Source organism: Phyllostomus hastatus, unplaced genomic scaffold, assembly GCF_019186645.2.
Source record: "Phyllostomus hastatus isolate PE091 unplaced genomic scaffold, TTU_PhHast_1.1 phas_scaffold_585, whole genome shotgun sequence".
Lineage (NCBI taxonomy): Eukaryota > Metazoa > Chordata > Mammalia > Chiroptera > Phyllostomidae > Phyllostomus > Phyllostomus hastatus.
In genome coordinates this window covers 7,952,944-7,975,588 of record NW_025334037.1, presented here as the reverse complement: position 1 = coordinate 7,975,588, position 22,645 = coordinate 7,952,944, and the positions used below count along the sequence as shown (strand labels likewise).

The 22,645-nt window shown below is 45.3% G+C and overlaps 1 protein-coding gene across 1 annotated transcript; it reads right to left on the bottom strand.

The window, feature by feature from the left end:
- Positions 1 to 1,379: 1,379 nt before the first annotated feature.
- Positions 1,380 to 16,788, bottom strand: LOC123809990 (natural cytotoxicity triggering receptor 3 ligand 1-like). The gene is made up of 5 exons (XM_045825274.1): positions 16,420 to 16,788; positions 12,194 to 12,541; positions 7,488 to 7,793; positions 5,699 to 5,789; positions 1,380 to 4,614 (listed from the first exon to the last, which is right to left on the bottom strand). The coding sequence occupies exons 1-5, from the start codon at positions 16,514 to 16,516 to the stop codon at positions 4,449 to 4,451; spliced, it is 1,008 nt and encodes a 335-aa protein (XP_045681230.1). The 5' UTR covers positions 16,517 to 16,788; the 3' UTR covers positions 1,380 to 4,448.
- Between the last annotated feature and the right edge of the window lie 5,857 nt (positions 16,789 to 22,645).

Sequence of the window (22,645 nt, the reverse complement as noted above, 5' to 3'; positions counted from 1 at the left end):
TGTCATTCCTGACAGCACAAATACACCCGAAACTACGCCCCCCACACAGACCAGCAGCACCCAAGTGAAGCAAGCCAGACTTTGGGGGGCCCTGCCTCTGTATTTTCTTTATTTCATCAAGTCCAGATTTTCTCATAAGGCCATTATTATTGGGGAACTGGAGTCACTCCGGAGTAACCCAGAGACAAGTAAATGCTCAGTTCTGACTAAGACTCTTTTGTCCAACTCCTGGGTCCTTGATTTCCCATCCATCTTGGAAGGGGAAGAAGGAAAATCTTCCCATAATCCTGCCTCTTTTGAGCCTCTCTTCTGGTCTAACCAGCATACTTGTTCCTCCGTTTAGTGACTCTTTGATGCCTTTTTTCTACAGCATGGATTCCCTTCCAGTCAGCGCTGTCCATTTAACATTCCCCACATTTCACATCTGATATTCTCATTTTCCTCTAACGATACCTCATCTGTGATTTCCCCATCTACTTGTATTTTTCCCTTGTATTATTTTACTGTTCTATCAGTTTCTCTACAAAATTATGTCTTTTACTAAATTTATAAAATCACATCTGCTTTACTACTTTTTCCAAAGAGTATCATTCCCTTTCAGCCACAGTAAACAGCTTGGACTGCTCCCTTTGTTCCCTAGTCCCACTGTTGCCATTTGCCTCCTTCCACTGGGAGATTGACTGAACCCTCCTCTTGGAAATTTATTGGGTCCTCTAATTATCTTGAATTGGCTCCAGCCACACTGGTGCTGCAATCCCCACATGCCACCACTAGAGGACACTCTTAACACTCTCTGGTGGGAAGCTCAACAGTGGGGAGTGTTCTATTCATCCCTTTAAATGAGCTTCACCCTTTTTCACCTCAAGGCACACATCAAGCCAAGAGACTTAAGTCCTAAGAACTGCTTTTGAGCCATTGCTCCAGCTTCTGGTAGCTGCCCTACAAAGGTCCACAAATACAACTGCATGCCCCTGATCACTGCATTCAGAACCACTCTGTATGTTGCCCACGGCCAACACCTGGCCTGAGACCCTCCCCAGCCCTGTCAGCCTGTCCTGGCAGAGGCGCCCACACTTTCATCCAACTAGGGATGGCATCAGCCACCTGGGTTCGCTTACAGAAAATCAGGCAAGGGCCAAGCTCACCCACCAACACGTCCTCCCCTAAGAACTGACTGGAACTGTACTGAGCCAGCCTCTCCTCAAGGCCGAATTAGTGACCAAGCTCATCACTCCCAGCCCAACCCCACCCTGGACCTTCCTGGATGGTATGGGACACTGATTACAAATTTAAGCTCCACCCTTTCCTACTCATGAGACTGGGGGGTGGGGGTGGGGGCAAGTCACTTACCTTCTACCAAAGAATAAGTCAGGTATAAATTAAAAGTCAAGACTTTTATTCGTATATTGGCATGTACAGATTGATCTCAATGAACGAAGAAATAGCATTTGAAATGGAAACACGTCAATAACTGTTGCTTTCTCTACCTTCTCCCGCCCTTTTTTAAATTAAGGTAGAACTGGCATATATTATTTTCACGTGTATGACATAAGATTTGATGTTTGTATATATTGCAAAATAATCACCACAAAGGGTCTTATTAAAATTCATGTCTCTACAGTTCCAAAATTTTTTCTTGTGATAACTTTTAACATTTTCTTTTAGCAACTTTCAAATATTCCATGCTGTACCAACAGTTCTGCTCACCATGTACCGTTCGACAATGGCAGTCCCATGAGCTTACAGTGGAGCTAAAAATTCCTATCACCTAGTGAAGTCACAGGCACCCTAGTGTCCTAGCACAGTGCATGGCTCACGTGTTAGTGGTGGTGCTGGTGTAAACAAACCTGCTGCCCGGACAGTCATATAAATATATGTATAAAGGTATATGTATTTATGTACAGTACATAATACTTCATAACGATACTGACTGTTACGGGCTCACAGATTTACTATGCTATAATTTTATTGCTATTTTAGAGTATCCTTTTTCTAGCTATAAAAATGAGGTTGTACCCCGACAGAGTGACTCAGTTGGTTGGGCCTTGTCCAGCAAAGCAAAAGGTCACCAGTTTGATTCCTGGTCAGGGCACATGCTTGGGTTACAGGTTCAGTACCTGGTCAGAAAGATACTACAGGCAACCGGTTATACTCCTCTTTCACATTGATTTTCCTCTCCCTCTCTTCCTGCCTCCAGTCCCCTCAACCTAAAAATAAATTAAGCAAATAAGTTTGCTGTAACAGTATGTGGTATTATACTAGCAGCAGCTTCAAATCCTGTTGACTGCGTCTCTTGATTATATCATTTTCTCATGTGCTTCATTCAGTCTCATACTGTTTTATAAGTTTAGTGCAGCCTGAGTGTGCAGTGAAGTCTACACCAGTACAACGTCCTGGCCTCCACATTCACTGGCTCACCCAGAGCAACTTCCAGTTCTGCAAGCTCCATCCATGGTCAGTGCCCTGTACAGGTGTACTACTTCTGATCTTTTATACCACATTTTTACTGTACTTTTTCTATGCTGAGATACATAAATACTGACATTGCATTACAACTGCCTCCAGTATTCAGGATAGTAACATGCTGTACAGGCTTGTTGCCCAGAAGCAATGGGCTGTACCATACAGCCTATGTGTGTGGAAGACTGTAACAGCATCTAGGTTTGTGTAAGTGCATTCAGTGATGTTAACACAATGATGAAATTGCCTAACAACACATCTTGCAGAATGTAGCCCCTTTGTCAAGTGGTACATGACTGTGTGTGTGTGCACAAAACACTTTCTTTATCCATTCATCCCTCAATAGACACTTAGGTTGTGTACATGTATTGGCTATTGTAAGTAATGCTACAATGAACACAGAGGTGTACTAACTTCAGTGTTTGTCTTTCCTTCAGGCAAATTCCCAGAGGTGGAATGCCTGGATTATGTGTTAGTTCTGTCTTTGACTTTTTCGAGGAACTTCCATGCTACATTCTATAATGGCTGCACCACTGTTCATTCCCACCCACAGTGCACCAGTATGTGTCCCCTCTTCTCCAAATCCAGGCCAATACTTTTCATTTCTTGTCTATTTTTTTATAGTAGCCACTCCAACAGGGGTGAGGTGATGTCTCATCGTTCTGGTTTGCATTTTCCTGGTGAGTAATGATGTCAAGCACCTTTTTATGTACCTGTTGGCCATCTGTATACTTTCTTTGGAAACTGTTGCTTTTTTACCTTATCTTGGAAAAAGCTGACTGGCCGGAGGGTATCCAAGAGGGCCGTTTGAACAGGCTGCTCTGGAGCAAACTGTGTGCGTCATCGGGAAACTCATTTTGGTTCCTCACACATTCCCTGAGAAAGTTTGTGGTTTCTGTTGCCAGTCACTGTGTGAGAACCCTCAGTGTTCTGGTGGCTCCTCCACCCGCATCTGCCATGAATGCACCATAATGAAAGCACCTGTCCTTATAGTTCTTCAGTCCCTTCTCGTGTTAGGTTGGGTCTTCTAAGAGCAGCTTTCAAGATGCATTAGAAGTACAAGAGTTACTAGAAGCAGTGCCCATGAAACAGACCTCAGAAGTAGGTGAGGAAAGTCTTTGGATGATGTTGCAGCAGGTCTGACATCTGGGAAGGGAGGAAGGAGGGAGGATTGGGTAGCAAGAGCTTCAGACGACAGTGCAACCCTGAGAAATGCTAAGGCACTCTGGCAGGGAGCTCCCGAGATGCCTGCTTTGTCCAGCCGCTGGCTGGAGCACAGCCTGGGCTAGAACACTGCAGCGGGTCCCTGAGATGACACAGCTGGAACGTGTTGGCTGCTACAGTCTTCATAGCAAAGGGGGTCTCCGCAGCACATATCCGTGGCAACCACACTTTTTTAGTAAAAATTCGGGTTCCTGAGTAGCTACCTCAGTTAGCTTTTGCTATGTCACAAGCCAACCTAGGTTGTAACAAGCCAGCCGAAATACATGGTGGCTTTTAAAAAATATTTCTGGCACATTCGAGAGTTGGCTCTGTTGACACTGATGGTCTCAGCTCACATGTCTGGAAGCTGGGCGGCTGCCATCCAATCCACAGCTGATGGTCCTCAAATAACATGGTTTTGGTCAACATTCTCATTATACTGTTGACAAGATGCCGTAGGAACCTGACTTGTTTCTCTCATTAGCCTATAGTGAAATTAGTTTCATTATACACCGTCTTGTTTAAAGTCCCAGAACCTATGCACGCTGTTGAGGACTCACTATAGACTGGCCTCCTCCAGCGCCGCTCGCTCCAGCCTCCGTTGTCTGTCATCCTCCAGCAGGACAGTCTGGACGCGTCCTCCTCTCACCAAGGTCAGAAGCACAAAAGAAAGCAAATGGCAATACACAAGGCCTCTTTCACTTGTCTCCCTCCATTGGTCAGAGCAAGTCCCCAGGTTGAGCCCAGTGTCCAGGGGCAGCCCATGATGGGAGGGCACTGCAAAGTCACACAGCAAAGGACAAGGATATAGCGTGGGGTGGGTGCCTGGGGCCATCACTCACACCACCTGAGAATCCAGGGCAATCGTGAATGAAGGCCTTAGGAGTCTCTTCTTCACTAAGTATCTTTGTGAAGTGTCCTCTTCCATCAACAGCTCCTGGACAGCAGAACCTAGAGGAAGGCAAGGAACATGAGAACATTCACAAATGTCAACACATTAGAAAACCAGTTTATATTCAGTTTTCACATTGACTAAAGTCCAGTCAGGAGAGACTATGTCCCAGGAATCAACTAGCCAAGTTTACATAAAAAAGAGACTTTTTCTCTTAATCAATTATTCTAATTTTCCTAAAGCATTTCCTAATGAGAAGCATTAGCTATTGCAGAGATTGTGCCTTGGCAGGCCCCTAAATAACTGAGGGCAATTTATTATCTAGAACCATTTTAGCCTTGGCTAGTGTGGCTCTGTGGATTAAGCGCCAGCCTGTGGACCAAAAGGTTGCTGGGTGGATTCCTGTCAGGGCACATGCCTGGGTTACAGGCCCGGTCCCCAGCTGGGGGCGTGCAGGAAGCAACTGATTGAGGTTTCTATCACACATTGATGTTTCTCTCCCTCTTTTTCTCCCTCCTTTTCTTTTTCTCTACAAACAAATACATAAAATCTAAAGGGAAAAAAAATACAACCAATTAATCAACATGTTTACACTGGTCTCTTGGGTCTCTTGAGATGCTTTATTTGCTATTTAAACCACAGTTAGGAATAAACATGTTTGGAAACACCACTGAGAGTTAGAAATTCTTGGTTTAAAGGTAAAATCTGGTGGTAAGTTGTCCCTTTGAGCTACAAATAAAATACGAGCACCTGGGGGAAGGAATGCCCGTCTCTGAGCTGTGGTTTCCATGTGTGAGGACAGCGATGCAACTCACACGTGGTTCAAAGGCCTGCTGCGCACTGACACAGGGAGGGCTGGCTCACACGGAGAGTTGTGTTGTGAGGAGAGTTGTGTTGTGAGGAGGCAGAGGGCCTTCACCATGCACCTGCCCAGAGTCACAAGCCACCACACAGAGGTCTGATGGGAAAGTTCTTCCCCAACACAACATCAGAAAACATCAGCCACACACCACAAGCACACCACACGGGATTCCCCGTCATCGATCCTGGGAACTCTCCAACATCCTCCGCTGGCCGTGCTCCCTGAACTCCCAGAGCCGATTCCAAAACACAGGGCTCAACTTTGCTTTAGCACCCTCTCACCTCTTCCAAGGGACTATCAGTAGTACAGATACTGCCAAACAGGGAGCAAAGATCCAGAGAAGGTTCCATGAATCACCTTTTGGCTCAGACACTGCAGAGAGAAAGAGGGGGCCAAACTTAAGAGAAAACCAACTGGCAAAGGCCCAAGTGACCACACCCCCGCTGCTAAGGGCTGTGTGGTTGTATGTCATTTCTCTGTCAGAGATATGACCACCAGCCACTCCTCCGACACATCTTGTCATTCCTATCACATACTCTTCCACACATTAGTGTGTGCAGCACCTGCCAGAAACACACGGCAATGTCGAGCACCACATACCACAAATAAGCCACACACATGTCCAGAGCTTCCATACCACTATACCACCTTACCTCACTGCTATGTATTGAATGTCTGTGCCCCCCAAAATTCATACATTGAAATCCTAATACCCCATGTAATAATATTTGGAGGTAGGATTTCTGGGAGGTCTCAGGTCATGAGGATGGAGCCCTCATGAATGAAATGAATGCCTTTATAAAAGAGGTCTTAGAGAGATCCCTCACCACTCCAACCACGTGAGGACACAAGAAATCTGTGCCCCCTGGCTGGCGTAGCTTAGTGGATTGAGCTCCAGCTGTGAACCAAAGCGTTGCAGGTTCAGTTCCCAGTCAGGGTACATGCCTGGGTTGCAGGCCATGACCCCCAGCACCCAACATTGATGTTTCTCTCTCTCTATCTCCCTCCCTCCCCTCGCTAAAAACAAACAAACAAATAAATAAATAAGTAAATCTAAAAAAAAACAGTCTTGCCCTCTTTTGTCTCTCTTTAAAAAAAAAAAAAAAGGAATCTGTGCCCCAGAAGAAAGCCCCCACCCAACATGCTGCCACACTGATCACTGACTTCCAGCCTCCAGAACTGTGAGAAATGAAAGCTGTTGTTTACAAGCCCCCCAGTCTGTGGGGGTCTGTTACAGCGGCCCAGAGGCATGCACAACTCACCCAGACAGACCTCTTATGTGCACAAGGCATATTTCAATTCCACACTCCCCATGTGCCACACATACATTGCACACAACCCTGCACACACTACACACGCACATCCTGGCCCTTCTCTCCATCCAGGACCACCCCAGGCCCCACCCGGCACACCCAGTCAGCCCCTGCCCTCCTAACCCCTCCCAGCTCTAGGCTGATGCACTGGACTAGCAGGGTCTTCCCCCCTGGGACCAGAGCCAGGACAACAGAAGCTGGCATATGAGCTCAATTAACCCCACCCCACCAGCAGGAGGGGCTCTGTAGGCAGCGGCATTATCTTGGGCAAAGGGTCTAGTGTGCCTGGGGAAAGCCCTTGACAGTTGCAGGACTCCCCGTCCTGGGCACAGAACTACTGATGCAGCCTCTGCCAGCCAACAGTCTGTGGTGAGCCTGGAGCGCGACCAGAACAGTTGCTGTCAGAGCTGGGTCTCTGGCCCCTGACAGACCCTGGTCCCCAGGGGACATGGGCAGGGTGCCATCCCTTTCTCCTAGTAGCTTCCCATTCCAGGTCATGTAGACAGACCACCCAGATCACTTAAACTGCTGTAAGCTAACCCTGAAGACTGCTGTCACTGCTCTCCACCTGCAAGACCGCCACCCTGGCTCAGGGAACCTAGTCTGCACTGCTCACTCTGGGGCTGAGCTAGGCCAAACCAGCCTTCTTCTCCTTCCCCAGTGGCCCCCATCTTGGCCTAGGATGACTGGGAACCTCAGTTTTACATTGTACCCCCTCCAGGTGAAGAGTGGGGGAAACCTCCAGGAAGATGCTTACCGTTCTCACCCAGAGTGATGTTCCTCCTCCAGGGGGTGCACAAGAACACGTGCTCTACCCTACATTGGTAGGTCGCATTGTGTTCCAGAGAGCGCTTCAGCTTCAAAGAGCTAGTGACATTAAATGTGTCATCTTCATTCGCAATGGCAGCATTAGTGGTGACGTTCTCAGAAATGTTCACACACTGGGAATTCTCCTGGCTCCATTTACACCACGTTATGTTAATGTTCTTTGGGTAGAACCCACTTGCCTCACACAGAAGACGTTGATTGGCTTCCTCCAAAGACAAGCTGCTGACTGGGCAAGCTGCCGGGGGTGAAGAGTCATACTTTGAGGGTAGGTTGGGACAAGGTCATTATCAGTTCAGTGTCTGACCCAGAGCAAGCCCTCAGGAAGGGTGAGTGAAGCACATGGGATTCCGCTTAAGCTAAATGCTCCGGGTGCACTGATCTCAGTGCTGGCAAGGTGCTGACACTCTGTGACCCTGACTCTCGGCTGCTCTGCACAGTAGAGTTTTTCAAGCCACTCTGTGTCACAGACAACACTGACAATCTGAGGAAAACTCTGGAACACTGTTGTGGAAGAGACTGCTAATTGCTGCCCATTCCATCCTTCAGTGATACATCTGAGTTAAAGCTGCATCTCCCACCCTCTGCTGCAGCCGGGGTAGCCATGTGAACTCAGGGTCCAGGAGTTCGAGTAGAATCACAAGTAGGGAGAGCAACCTCAAGGAAACATCCTTAAAGAACAAGGGTATCTTAAAGAAAAGGGCTCTGACCTTCTCCCTTCCTGCAGAACAGCTGGAATATCGTGTGATGGAAAAGCCATTTCCAAACACAAGCTGCATGTTGAGCACCGCAAAGTGGCAAGACCAAAGTCCCCTTGGTTATCACATGATCACAGCACTGCCCTACTTGCCCTGGGCTGGCTACACTCTTGTGTAAGGAAAATAAACTACCTTTTGAAAATTCCATGCTGACTTCTGGGTTCCTCTGACACCTAAAGACCTTAGAAGTCATCACCATCCCCCACTCCTAATAGGAAAAAGAGCTGAACCAAACCAACTGCAAATCAACAACTTTCCTTAGCTCCATCAGAGAAGTGAGGTGACAGGGCAAACCGCCAACCTGAAAACTAGAGAGACAGGCACACTGAGAGGACCACGGCCAACACTGCGTCCCCTTACACAGAAGGTGCTGGGATCAAAACTTTCACAAATTGCTAAGGGACGTGGGTGGACTTGCTGGAGAGTAAGAATATCTGGGGTCTGTTCTTAGGAGGTTTTTGTGGGTTTCACCTCCAGAAACCCCACCAGGTTCTTGCAGCTCCAAGAAAAGGCCCTTCTGTTTTGGGGAGGAGAGGAAAAGCAACTATCTAAAAATATACCCAGTGCATCCTCCAAAACAAAGAATGCTCTCAAGAAAGAAGACTTTTCCAGAACCCTGGCTGACCTAGCACAACAAAGATGAGCTCTCCAGCAATCTATACACTCCTGTCTCACCTGAGAACACTTTGAAGGTCATAGCCTAGGGTCTCAGGCCACTCAAAGGGTGAGATTCAATCCTATTGATGACCTCTGTATCAGCCCATCAGCAGGGCTCCAGCATAATAACAGTAGATTACAACTGAGAAAGCTGCAAGACATAACTCTATGTAAGGACTTCACAGAGAAACTCAAAGACAACAGGGAAGGGGGAAAAGACACTAGAAGAATTCTGAAATCTCTGACACCTACAGCTACGGCGTTGACATTAAGTACTGCCCAGGTCCCAGCCATAGAATCTCACACTAAAAGCCAATTTACCTGAGTTCCTATTCCTTGGTACGTACTATCTGGCTTTCAACAATAAAAAACTACCATGAAGGTCGAAAAGTGTGCACAGACAAAGCAATCATCAGAACCAGGCTCCGGCATGATACAGATTTTAGAATAATCAGAAATAGAGAATTTAAAATAACTGTGACTAACCCATTGAGAGCACTAATGGAAAAAGCAAGAACAGGTGGATAATGTGAGCAGAGAGAAGGATGCTCTCTAAGAAAGAAATCAAAGGAAATGCCAGAAACTAAAAACACTATAAAAGATAGGAGAATGCCTTTGACAGGCTCATCAGTAGACTTAACCTAAGGAGAGAATCAGCAGGCTTAAATATGTCCATTAAAATTCCCAAACTGAAATTCAAAGAGCCAAAAGAATGCTGGGGGAAACCCAGAAGGAAAAGAAATATCCAAAAACTGTGGACAAATGCAGAAGGTATAACATACATGTAACAGGAATAACAACAAAAGTAAGGAGAAAGGAGGAGAAATACTTGGAAAAATAACGGCTGAGGATTTTCCAGAATTAATGACAGACACCAAAGCACAGATCCAGGAAGCTCAGAGAACACTAAGCAGGAAAACACCACAGCATATTCAAAACGCAGGAAACATTTTTTTTGTCAAAAAACAAACAGAAAACCTTCTAAAGAATCCAGAAAAAAAAATAACTTACTCAGAGGGGAACCAGGATAAGAATGACACTGAACTTCTTAGATACAAGCAAGAAGAGAGGGACATGAAATATTTTAAGTGTTGAAAGAAAATAATCCACCAATCTAGAATCCTATATCCAGAAAAATTATCCTTCAAAAATAAAGTATAAATACATCTCAAACAAACACAAACTGAGGGACCGTGTCGCCAATAGACCTGCCTTACAAAATGTTAAAGGAAGTTCTTCAGAAACAAGGAAAATGACATGGGTCAGAAACTAGAATCCACATGAAGGAAGGAAGAGTGTCAGCTCTGACCAGTGTGGCTGAGTTGGTTGGCGTCATCCCGCCAGGTGAAAGGTCAGGGCATATGCCTGGGTTGTGGGTCTGGTCCCAGGCCAGGGTGCATATGAGACGCAACTGATCAATGTTTCTCTCTCACATCCATGTTTCTTTCCCCTCTTTCTCCCTCCCTTCTCCTCTTTAAGCACATCAACTAAGACACAGAGACCGTCAGAGGGGATTAAAACAAAAGTCTCAAATATATGTTTCTATAAGAACCCCACTTTATACAGGGGGGATAAATGGGGATGGAAGGAGACTTGACTTTGGGTGAACACACAATACAGTGTACAGATGATGTGTTACAGAATTGTACATCTGAAACTTATATAATTTAACTAACCCATGTCCCCCCAATAAACTCAATACAAAAAGAAATACACTTTAAATATGAAGACCCATATAGATTTAAAAGTAAAGGGATTAAAAAAGACACACCACAGCAACACTAATGCAGAGATAACTGGATTAGCTCTGTGAATTTCAAAGTAGCCTTCAGAACAAGAAAAACTATCAGGGACATGTGAACAAACCATGGACTTTAATTAATAAAAATGTATCAATATTGGTTATTAATTATAAGAAATATACCTTCTTTATGCAAAATGTTAACAACTGGGGAAGTGGTGTGCAGAGATAGGACCTCTGCACTATCTTTGCAACTTTTCTGTAAATCTGCAACTGTTCTAAAAAATGAAGGCTATTTATTTTAAAAAATCTTTTATTTTAGGCTTTCTGTCAGTTGCAGGGGAAATGAATCCTAATATACATTCCCATCCCCAAAGTTAATACCTATAAAACACTCAAAGTCTTAAGTACAGTTTCGGAGGCTCATAGGTGCGGCCGCCCTGTCACAGCCTGAATTGTGTCTCCCACCCCCAAACTCCTGTGTTGAAGTCCTAACCCCAGTCCCTCAGACCGAGGCTGTATTTGAAGGGAGGGTCTTTATCGAGGTTGTTAAGTTAAAACGAGGTCATCAGGTTGGGCCCTGATCTAATCTAACTCATGTCTTTACAGGAAAAGGAGATGAGGACACAGACACAGGCGCAGGGGCAGACCCTGCGAAGACACGGGGAGAAGACGGACGTCTGCGAGCCGAGGAGGGAGGCAGCTGCAAAACAGGCCCTGCTGACACCTCCACCTCAGACGTCTAAACTGCAGAACTGAGACAATATATTTCTGTCATTTAGGCCACCCAATCAGTGGTATTTTGTTATGGCTGCTCTAGCAAACTAATACACCCTCCCCGTGAGCTCATCCACATAGCATTTCCAGACTGATTTATAACAGAGGAAAGTGGGCCTCAAGTTAGCATTTAGAGGACACTGCTGCTGTTACATCTCTTGTCCGAGCACCGGACTCAGAAGAGCAGTCGGGTCACCCTTTTCATACAATGTCTTTTGTAGTCCTCAGAACACTAAGAGGTAGGTATAATCATCACCCCATTTTGCACGTGGGGAAATTTCAGGTCCAAAAACATTGAATGGCTGGCCTCATCGCCCAGTTTGGAAGCAGCCCAGCTGGAACAGGATTCACGTCTGCTCCCAGCTGCCTTCCAGAGGCACCTCTTCAGTGAGCCCTGACTGACTGTCCGCACACTAGGTGAACTGTGTGATCATTACTAGGGACTTCCTCCACCAAGCACTTCTACTGGGCCAGGCACTGCACTAAGCGTTTTTCAGTCCTCTTAGGTAGGTACCATTACATTTGTTTACAGCAATGGACATTGAGGTTCACCTTGAGCAATAACTTGCCTTAAGTTGACCAGGTGTCTGTGAAAGCCCAGGATCAAACCCATGTCTACCTGACTCTTAGGCCCACGCCCCAAACCTCTGCTCCACTTGGCCCATCCACTGTGGGAACCACAGGACACCCCCACCAGGTACTCACCTACAACCTCCAGAAAGACTGTCCCCTGGCCCCTGTCAGGGGTATTCACCACCTTACATCGGTACTCTCCTGCTTCCCACAGCTGGACCTCAGGCAGCTGCAGGGAGGCGTCCCCCTTCGCCAGCCCCTGAAGAGACACGCTGGCTCCTAATCTGAATGCCTCTCGGTGGTTTCCATAAAACTCAAACACTGTGACATCTCTTCCATCCACTGGGTTCTTCCGAGACCAGATAACACCCACATTTTTGATGTTCAGGGGTGAAGAACCAAGGACCTTGCAGGAGATGATGGCATTGTGATTCAGCAACATAGTCTGAGTCTTCCCTGCCATCTCCACTCTCAAGGACTCTGTGGCAACAAGAAAACTCAGTTATGGGAGAACCTTGGGGGAAAAACGCAGGGCTGGTACTCTCAAACACTACCATGTACTTGGAAACAAATTCCTTTTCTGGGCCGGGGGTCTCCCGCACAGAGGCCCTCAGTTCATGACCTCTCGTTGATCCACGTAAGATCCTCCAACTTTGTTCTTTTTGTTCAAGACTGTTTTGGCTATCCTGGGTCTCTTGCAATTTCATGGAAATTTTCAAAGCAGTTTATTAATTGCTCCAAAGAAGTCAGCAGACATTCTAATAGGAATCGCATTGCATCTGTAGATCAGTGTGGGGAGTACTGCCGACTTAACAATGTTGTCTTCTAACCCATGAATGTGTTTCTGAAATGCACTATGGACCGAGTGTTTGCGTCCCTCCGAAATTCACAATCCTCGGTGTGGAGGTGTTTGAGGAGGGGCCTTTGGGAGGGAATTAGGTCATGAGGGTGGAGCCCTCCTGAGTGGGATCAGTGCCCTCACAAGAGCAGGAGAGGGATGTAAGAAATCATCTCTCCACACCTGGGGACAGAGTAAGGTGCTCAGGAACCAGCCAGAAATAGGCCTCTCACCAGAAACAAAGCAGTCAACACCTTGATCTTGGACTTCACAGCCTCCAGAGCACTGAGAAATAAATTTCTGTTCTTTAAGCCACTCGGTCCAAGGTTTTTGCTTTGGCAGCCTGAGAAGACTAAGACAAGATGTTTTTCCGTATCAGTTATTTAGATCTTCTTAAATTTCTTTCAACAATAGTTTTACAGGTTTCAGAGTATAAGTGTTGTGGTTTTCTTATTAAATTTATTCCTAAGTATTTTATTCTTTTTGGTGATACTATATGTAAAATTATGTTATCAATCTTATTTTCAGATTTCTCATCGCATGTTTATAGAAATATTTATTCTTTTTTATTTCCATTCCCCTCCCCCAACAGGCAACCAATCTAAGATGTTTAAAATCTATATTTTTGTTCTCTTTAAAACTGTCTTGTTCAGCTCTAACTGGGTGGCTCACTTGATTGTAGTGTCATTTCATACACCAAAAGGTTGTGGGTTTGGTCCCCAGTCAGGACACACATGGGAGCCAACCAATCAATGCTTCTCTCTCATATAGATATTTCTCTCTGTTTCTCTCTCTCTCTCTACCTCTCTCCCCCTTCCACTCCCCTTTCCTCTCTCTCTGAAATCAATAAAACATGTCCTTGGATGAAGATTAAAAAAACTGTCATATTCTGTTTCTCAAACTTACAGAAATAGTATTATGTTATATATCTTGTTTCTACCGTTTATTATTTTTTTTGATCCTCACCCCAAGATTTGTTTTTTTTCCATTGCTTTTAGGACCAAACCCTCAAGCTTTCAGGTATAGGATGATCTCCCATCAATTCAGCCACAATGGCCAGGGTTGGTTCTCCTTTTGGCACTAGGCTTTCCAGACTGGTCCACACTGCTGGGTGCACAGCTAGTCCTTTGCCTGAAGTGGCTGCCCATTTCTCCATGGTGGGCATCCACATCTGGCTCCTCTATAGCCCCACTGATGGACACACACCGGGTCTAGATTCCCAAATCACCAACAACAACAACCATTTGGCATCCCCCAGACTGTCTGGGCCTGTCTAATAAATGTCAAATGATTTCTTACTACTGTTTTAACTATTGTTGTCTCGTTGGTAATCACTTAAAATATCTCTTCATACGCCTTTCAGGCTTTTGGTTTCTTGTTCAATAAACAGAAACGTGTCCAGCAGTGTTCACAGGAAAAGCAAAGAGACTCCTTCACTGCAGTTGGACGCTGCAGTGTCTGCAAACTCCTAACTGTGGCTCCTGGTTCTTTCAGGTCAGCGTGAGGGTCTTCCTCGCTGCCTGCAGAACACTGGAATGGGCAGGAAGGCCGGGGCATGGAAAGGGAAAAGGTCTTCGAGTCTGTTGTTCTCAGCACCTGGGTAAGCTAGACAAGGAGGGACCTGTCCAGAACTCCTGCAGCACAGGAAAAGGCGGCAACACCTCAACGTGGAAAACTCTGCAGTGAAAATGAAGGAATGTCTGAGATTCAAGGAATACAAAGAGGCCATACATGACATGTGTTTGAGCAATGAGAAAGTGATAGGAGAATCTGACAAGATGGCTAGGGTAGAGGGTGAGGTGAAGACAACCAGACGGAAATGGGGTGAGGGAGGGAGGATGTGAATGCAAGAATGTTTACAGGACCCCTTCCACTCAGGGGCCCAAAGTAACTTAGGGGTGGCTGTAGGGCACCACAAAGGGACTTGGTAGACATTCCTTTTGTGCAGTGCCCATGGCAGGCATTTGCCAGGCCAGGGCTTCAATCTTATGCTAATGCTGTCTTGGCCGTAAAGTTCATTTTGTTTTTTTCTGTGTGATGGCTGGACTAGTACTTGAATGTCTTTAACTTCATTCGGAGCAATTTTGTTAGAATATATTGTGACAGCTGTCATATCAGTGTGCATTTTAAAAAAACTTAGCAAACTTGGTGAATTTTTGTGCACCCATTTTAATACTGAAGATGGAAGAAGATATGCAGCATTTTTGGTGTATTATGCTTCATTATTTCAATAAAGGTAAAAAACACAACTGAAACACAAAAAATAGATTTGTGCAGTGTATGGAGAAGGTACTGTGACTGATCGGATGTGTTAAAAGTGATTTGCAAAGTTTCTTGATACTATTGACATTTTGGCCAAATCATTCTTTGCTGTGGGGCTGTCTTATGCATTGGAAGATGTTTAGCAGCACCCTTGGCCTCTACCCACTAGAAGCCAAGACTGAGAGATAGCCAACATACTCAAAATAGCCAACAATAAAGTTATTGGTGAAATGAAAAATATGTTATTTTCCAGAAAAAAATGTAACAAACTTTTTGGCTAGCCCAGTACATTCCTTTAATTGTCATTTTCATTATCCATTTGGAGCTCTCTGTGTTTCAGGAGCAGATTTTATTTTCTTACTTTCTCCTTTTTTTATTTTTAATGAAGACCTTTGTTTAAAAGGCTCCATCTTATGTGACACTAGTGAACATGTTCAGCAGTGCTGGAAAGTAGATTCAAGCTTTCAAGGAAAACCAGAAATAATTCCTAAATCTTTGCAGACATGGGGAGAAAAAAGGCAATAGCAGATTTTCATCCTTTGCATGGAATAATGTTTGTGGTACAATAAAAAATCAAAAAGAAAACAGTCTGGAGCAGCACTTTCTAATAAAAATGTTTGAATATCACCACTCACTCTCTTTAAAGACTTTAGTAAAACGCCAAATGCCTCATCTAGCCAAGTTCCAGCATCTAGGATGATGCAATAGAGACGCTAAAATCCACAGCAGAGAAACGGAGATCACATGGAGGGTTTTCAGTGGGGACGGGGAGGGGAAAGATGGAGGGAGAAAGGTACAGAGAATAAGAAGCATAATTGGTAGGAATAAAATAGACTGGGAGAAGTTAAGAATGGCATAGGAAGCGGAGAAGTCAAAGAACTTACAACCCATGGATATGAACTAAGTGTGTGTAGGGGGGTGGGGGGAATGCTGGAGGGTTGGGGGTTGCAGGCAGAGGGGAGATAAAGGGGAGAAAATTGGGAAAACTGTAAAAGCATAATCGATAAAACATACTTAAAAAATAAATTAAAAATCCACAGAGCACTCAACCTGAAGGAGGCAGTCACAGGGTCCTACAAGCGCTGACGACATCATTATCTAATTGTCGAATTAATAAATGAATCTAACTTCAAAAAGTAGAGCTCAGACTCAGGGACTCCGGAAGGGGTCGACCAGAGAGCAGCTACCGACAACCACCCCGCACCTTTGCCATCCTCCAACCCCCCAGCCCCCTCCCCCAACCTCGCCTAGGTGGTACCTGCGACGAGGGCCGGGAGCTCCAAAACCAGGACCAGAAGCGTCCGTACAAAGCTCCACAGTGTGCGGGCTGCCGCCGCCTCCGCGTCCGCGGCCATGCCTGGGTTGGGCCTCGGTTGCCTGGTTTGAGTCTTGGTTTGGGTCCGCGGGGGCCCCGGCTGGGGTCCCTGCCTAGCTGGGCGCCTGAAGTTTTTTCCTGAAGAACGAAGCGCCCGATCCTATTAGGCAATGAGCAGTACGCGGCAGGCGAGAAATCTCCTTTCCCGGGGCGATGTGGAGTAACGCCACCCTCTGCAATCGGAAGCTGGAAAGCGCTCGCCCCACCCCGCCCGCAACTTTCAGGGGATCCGCGGTCACGCCACCTCCAAGGGTCACACCTCCAAGGATCACACCTCCTTCTGGAAAAAAACGTGACGTTCGGGCCAACCCCGGCGCCATTGCGGGTGACATCACTTGCCCCGCCCCCCGCCACTCCTGGATAAAACGAAGAGGGCATGGTGCGCTGTGATTAAGAAACTGCTACAGTGGTGTTCCCAAGGCTGCCCTGTAATATATGGACTCTTGACCCCACGTGAGTTTGAGAGCTCCTTTATTTGAAAGCTGGGGACGGTGAAATAAGGGAGGGCTTAGGGTAGAGGGAGCAACAAGAGAGGCCCGGTGGCTCTGCTTTGGCTCCCTACCAACGTTGCAAAGCAAAGAAGGGACCCAAGGCAGGCTGAAGTTAGTTCACTAGATAGAAATAGAAAGAGTTGACCTTGGAGACAGGTTCAGGGATAAGCCCAGGACAGCTGTTGCTGCCCACTTCTCCCCTGGTTGCAAGTCTCATGGGGACTCTTAGAGTTCAGGAGAAAGTAAAAAGTTCATTGCCCAAAGAAAAGGCACGGGCGTGTTAGAGAGTGAGGACCCCTGGCATCCTTTGTCTTGAGGGTTTTGATCTTCTGTGGGTGAGAATCTAGGGGAGAGGTTCAGTAGAATATTCATCAGCTTTCTAGCTGAGTGAATATGCTGATGCATCAAAATGAAGCTGTAGGGGAGTTTGGCATTATTCTCTGGTCAGCTACACTGCTTTATCTTGGGTCTGTCTGGCTGTAATTGAGTTGTTATTTGTTCCCCTGACTCCATCCATCCTTGGGTTTGGCTGGCACAAATGGCATGAACTGGGTCTCTGTTCTCCTTCTCCCTGACCAGGGTGACTTAAACTTTTCTGTGGTCAGGGAGGAGAGGTAGAAACCATTTGTTCCCAGGTGTCCTTGGTTAGGGACAGTAAGGTCTTATAATTTACTAGTTGCCTGTGAGCTGGTCAAATTGTTTGGCCTTGATTATCTTGTCTCAGTTTCTGCATTCCCCTTGCCAAGGAATTTTCCTAGCTTCTCACTCTCCTGCCTCACCTGATAAACTTATTTTTTTTTAAACTTCCATTACTTAAACCAGCAGCTCAATGTGTATCTCCAGGATGCTTCAGTCCAGTGCCTGAAGGCAGCCTCCCCAGCTAGACAGTTCTGCCCTGCTCCTGCTCCACTCCTGCTCTCTCCATGCTGGTCTGCCTCAAGTCATCCCACTGCCACCATCTGCTGCACTTTTTACCAAGTCTTGGTTAAAATAAATGTATAGACACATCTCGAAGGATTTTTTACTGCTGTTTCTACACTGCAGTTCTCTTTAGTGAGTGTTAAAAATTATAGTGGACTATCATCTTTTAAAATGAAATTTTAATTATTTAGACCTAAGTATACTATAAAATTTACATGTTTCATGAAAATTCATATGTGAAGCAAAACCCAAATTGCTCATACATACCAGTAAGTCAACTAAAGCAAAGACTAATACCTAATAAGGTATGAAGGAGAATGTTATAAATTAAACACAGAACCAATGCTTTCTAACAGGACCAGAGAAAGTACTATTAGTTACTTTCTAAGAAATAATATTCATTCACAAATACCCAGGACTCACAGAACTACAATTCCTTAAGTCTATAAGTAATTTTAGCTAACAATTCTTTTTTTAAAAGATTAAATTTATTTATTTCCAGAGAGGGAAGGGAGGGAGAAAGAGAGAGAGAGAAACATCAGTGTGCGGTTGCCGAGGGCCATGGCCTGCAACCCAGGCATGTGCCCTGACTAAGAATCAAACCTGCAATGCTTTGGTTCCCAGCCCATGCTCAATCCACTGAGCTATACCATCCAGGGATTCTTTTTAAAATAATATAAATTATAATAATTTGCTGGAAACTGTGAGGTATGTCTAGGTTAGTATCCATCATTTATTCATGTGAAAAAGCATTTTAATAAATTTCTGTAAGTTCTTCTTCAACAACTTTCCAATTTAAACACAGTCTACCATCTAAAAGAGTGTACCTCAGGAGATACAGTAGTCAATACAAGGATATTCCAGACCATTTTTTAATATTTCCTACAATTTAAACAATGAAGTTGGGAATTCTTCATTAAAAAAAAGAAAACAAAACAAAAAAAGTAGCATTACTTGGCTAAGTGACATTTGTGGGTTTTGTTTTTTAAGCTGAATATGAAAACAGAACTTTTTTACATTGCTATACTTAATTTTGGGATCCATGATTGAAGAAAAAAATCTGAAGTATGTTTAGAGGAATATGCAATAATTATCAAAAAACATTGTGAAATGAGGACTAAAAGTTTAAACATTATCAATGTGAAGAGAAACAATGTATACTTATGAGGTGTTGCAGTGGATTGGCTCACTTCAAAACTTTAAACATGCGCTCCTGTACTGCAGAGGTAGGAAAATTAACCACTATTATTTCCCAACCTGCCTTGCAGCTAGGGCTCCAGCCTGACTGGCCCAACAGTCGGATGCACTCACTCCAGACTTTCACCCGGAATAGAGTCACGGGGAGAGGTGGCACACAAGGTGTCCCCTTTTGCCCACACGAAGCAGGGCAACCGTGGTGTGACAGCTCAGGAGCTGCCCACTGCTCACATCTTCCTCATGCAGCAGGCAGCTTTCCAAGATGGCAGGCAGCTTCTCCATTGATCCAAAAGCAGGAGCTCCTTTGGGATCCCTCTCTTGTGATGCACTTCCTAGAAGCTCAGCCTAGGTTCTGTTTCTTCAGCCCTCTTGAAGACGCTGTGAGCTACCTATCCCCCTTCACCAATGCCATTCGGTTTAACAACTAAGGAAGATTCCCTTACCCACGACCCAGAATCTTGACCGATACAGAACTTAGTAGCTAGGAGGAAGGTGTGGCAAGCAAAAGGATCTGACACATGAAGCGTGCTTAGTTGAGAAGGTCGGGCTTTGGGCCGTGAGAACACATGTCAACCTAAGTCAAGGTACCAGAGAAGGTAGCATTAGAACCCTGGCACGAGGGAGCTGCCTCAGCCTCTTTCCGCACAGTCCTACCAGGCAGATGCCACGCAGGCTAAGGCTAACCAGTCTGCAGAGATGGGAAGGCATAGAGCTTTGCTGAGGGACTTGTCTGTCTACAAGACAAATGGACAGACTCCCAAATCTGGAGCCCTGAAGAACTGATAAAGTCAAGTACTACCATACTCCATAAGTACAGGTTTTGAGGAAGCAGCTAAAACTTCCTTAAACTTTTCAAGACCCTCCCTTAAGAATTTCCTGCCCAGTAAGGGGAGCCATCCTGAGGAAAAAGATCAAATAAAGCCTGTTGTCATCCCCTCCAAGCCTGTGCTGTAAATGGTTCCCAGTAGGGGTCCTTCATTTAAGATCTCTGTGGAAAGGGAGAGCACAGAAGCCAGCAAGTAAAATGGTTTCTTGTTAAAAACTATGCCTGGACACCATCTTGGTTGTTACTCATGGTAATAGCTGAAGAAAACAGACCAAAAACTTACTAACTTATTAGGGCCAAGTTTTGCCAAAAATCAAAATAAAAACCTTAAACCTAGCCTAAAAGAGCCTCTAACTATCGAAAGCAATCCCCAAGCCCCCAAACCCAAAAAACAGGAAGTTATTTGGAAGTGTTAGAACTGTCCAGCCTCCAAGAAAGGCGGCCTTGCCAACGCCCACTCAGATGTGCATTTAAAAACTAACAGCAATAAAGACTTCCGAGAGAGCAATGCCACGGGCCCCTGAGGATATCAGACAAGGGAGTTCCTCCCAGAAAGGTGAATCAGGAGTTGCCTCATGGGAAAGCCAGGGAATGTGTTCACAGACAGAGCAGAAAGACCTCACTATGGATCAGTGATTGCACGTTTGCCACCTTCCCCTTTTCAAAAAGGTTCATTTGATGGCAGCTGTCCTGTACCTATCCCACCATGATACACAGGGCACTCATGAGGCAGGTTCCTTGCTGTTCAGTTTTGTAGACAGCCAGACATATCCTAGTCTTTGAGCTGTGTGTAATAATGGGCTGGGTTTTGGTGGTTTCCTTTTGAGGTGGGGGAAGCATTTCCTATGTTTCTGACGAGTGTACACAGATATTTAGGTAGTCAATAAGGCTGTCTAGGTTAGAACTAAAAGTTGCCTACCAAATACTGTCTCTTCCCATCTTTTTCAGTCAAAAAATCCTAACTTTTAGCTGGTCACATTGCCACAAGGATTTCTTAGCTTCCCTAGCAGCGAGGTGGCTGTGTGACTCAGTTTGCGCCAATGAGATGTAAGTTCAAATGCTGCGTGTTTCCCCAGGAAACTGCATCAGGAGGCTGGTTCAGCTGGAGAAAGTTCCTTTCCTGCCCTCCTCCTCTGCCTCCCAAGCAATGCTGGAGAGTGCGGATGGGGTAACTACAGGATAAAACCCATGTCCTGAAGAAAGCAGAGCAGAAAGGCAGGAACTTGGACACCACCTACCTACAGATTTCTTTTATATAAAAAGGAAAAATTCCTACTTAGTTTAAACCACTGTTATCTTTGGTTTTTGGTTATATGTAGCAAACCTGATCTTAAATGGTAGAGTATGAAGCAAAACTATGAATGAAAAATGATTTGAAGTGGTAGCAAAAGCCACTCCGTAGAAGAATTTCTAGCTGAGGAAGTCAGGAGGAAGTTACCAGGAAACAATTGGGGGATGTGACGGCCTTCTCAGGAGAATTATGAACATCCAAGAGACTTTTATTAAGAGAGGGGATGATAAGCACTGATAAAAGAATATCTATTTTCATGAGTGAGGGCAATCTCTTTCCAAAGCAAGAGACAGAGCTTTCTCACTTAAACAGTTACTGAGAGTTCCATTACATTGTGGCAGAAGGCCCCTTAACTAAAGCGCCAAAGGAGAACAAAGGAAAAAGGGGGAGGTATGAAAGTGAGAGCAGATACGGAGTTTCCTTCCTGGTTCTGACGGACGTCAATCTTTAAATATGTGTGTCCAAAACAACATGTGTTCTCCTACAAAACGTGTCCTCCTTTATTCCATATATGCTTTAAAACATTTATTGAGTAGAGAAAGAGGAAGGGAGGTAAGAAGATAACACAGATGTTGATATTACAGTTTTCTTACAGTTCTACAGAAACACACAGTGGATCATTCTACTTCTGAAAGATATTATGGCAAATGCTGAAAAACTAAGTGAAATCTGGGTGTTTGACCTCCTGTCTTCACATTTTGGGTGACTAGACAGCAGGCTGGACTTTTTGAGCACGTATCTGTGTGAAGGAAAAGGGCCTCCCACATAAATCTTCCACATCAAATGGACCAGAAAAGTCAAGGTCTGCTCGCCAATGCCACACAAGTTTGAGAGTGGGACGAACAGCTTAGAACACGGGAAGATGCATCTGTGAAGACCACACACCCACACTGGGGGACCCAGAAGAGCTTAACTGCAGCCGCTCAACTGGATGGTCAGTAATGAAGAGTGGCTTCATGGCCCCAGCTCGGTTTTCCTGCAGGACCTCGAGGGCCCCAAACAAGGCTGCTTTACTTAACCTGCTGGAGAGATATTTTGAAAGCCACGCTTCAAAGATGATGATGAGCCATTTGTGCTGAAACTGTGTGGAGCAGTGGTTAGGGGGGTGAATATAGATGAAGGCCGACCAAAGGACCAGGGTGCCCTGACCCAACCCCTCCCTGAGGAGGAGCCAAAGCCTTTGCACCAGAGTGGGTAAGATGGACAGGAGGTGGAGAATAGAAGTTTCTGGACTTTTTGACATGAGAGCCCCACTGGTGATGGCTTGGTGTGGGCTACAATTAGACTGAGAGAACAGAAAGCTTGTTCACCCAACAGAAAGGGTGATGGGATTATGCACATTGGAATGTTTCAACAGGCTTATGCAAATAACCTGTGTTTTCT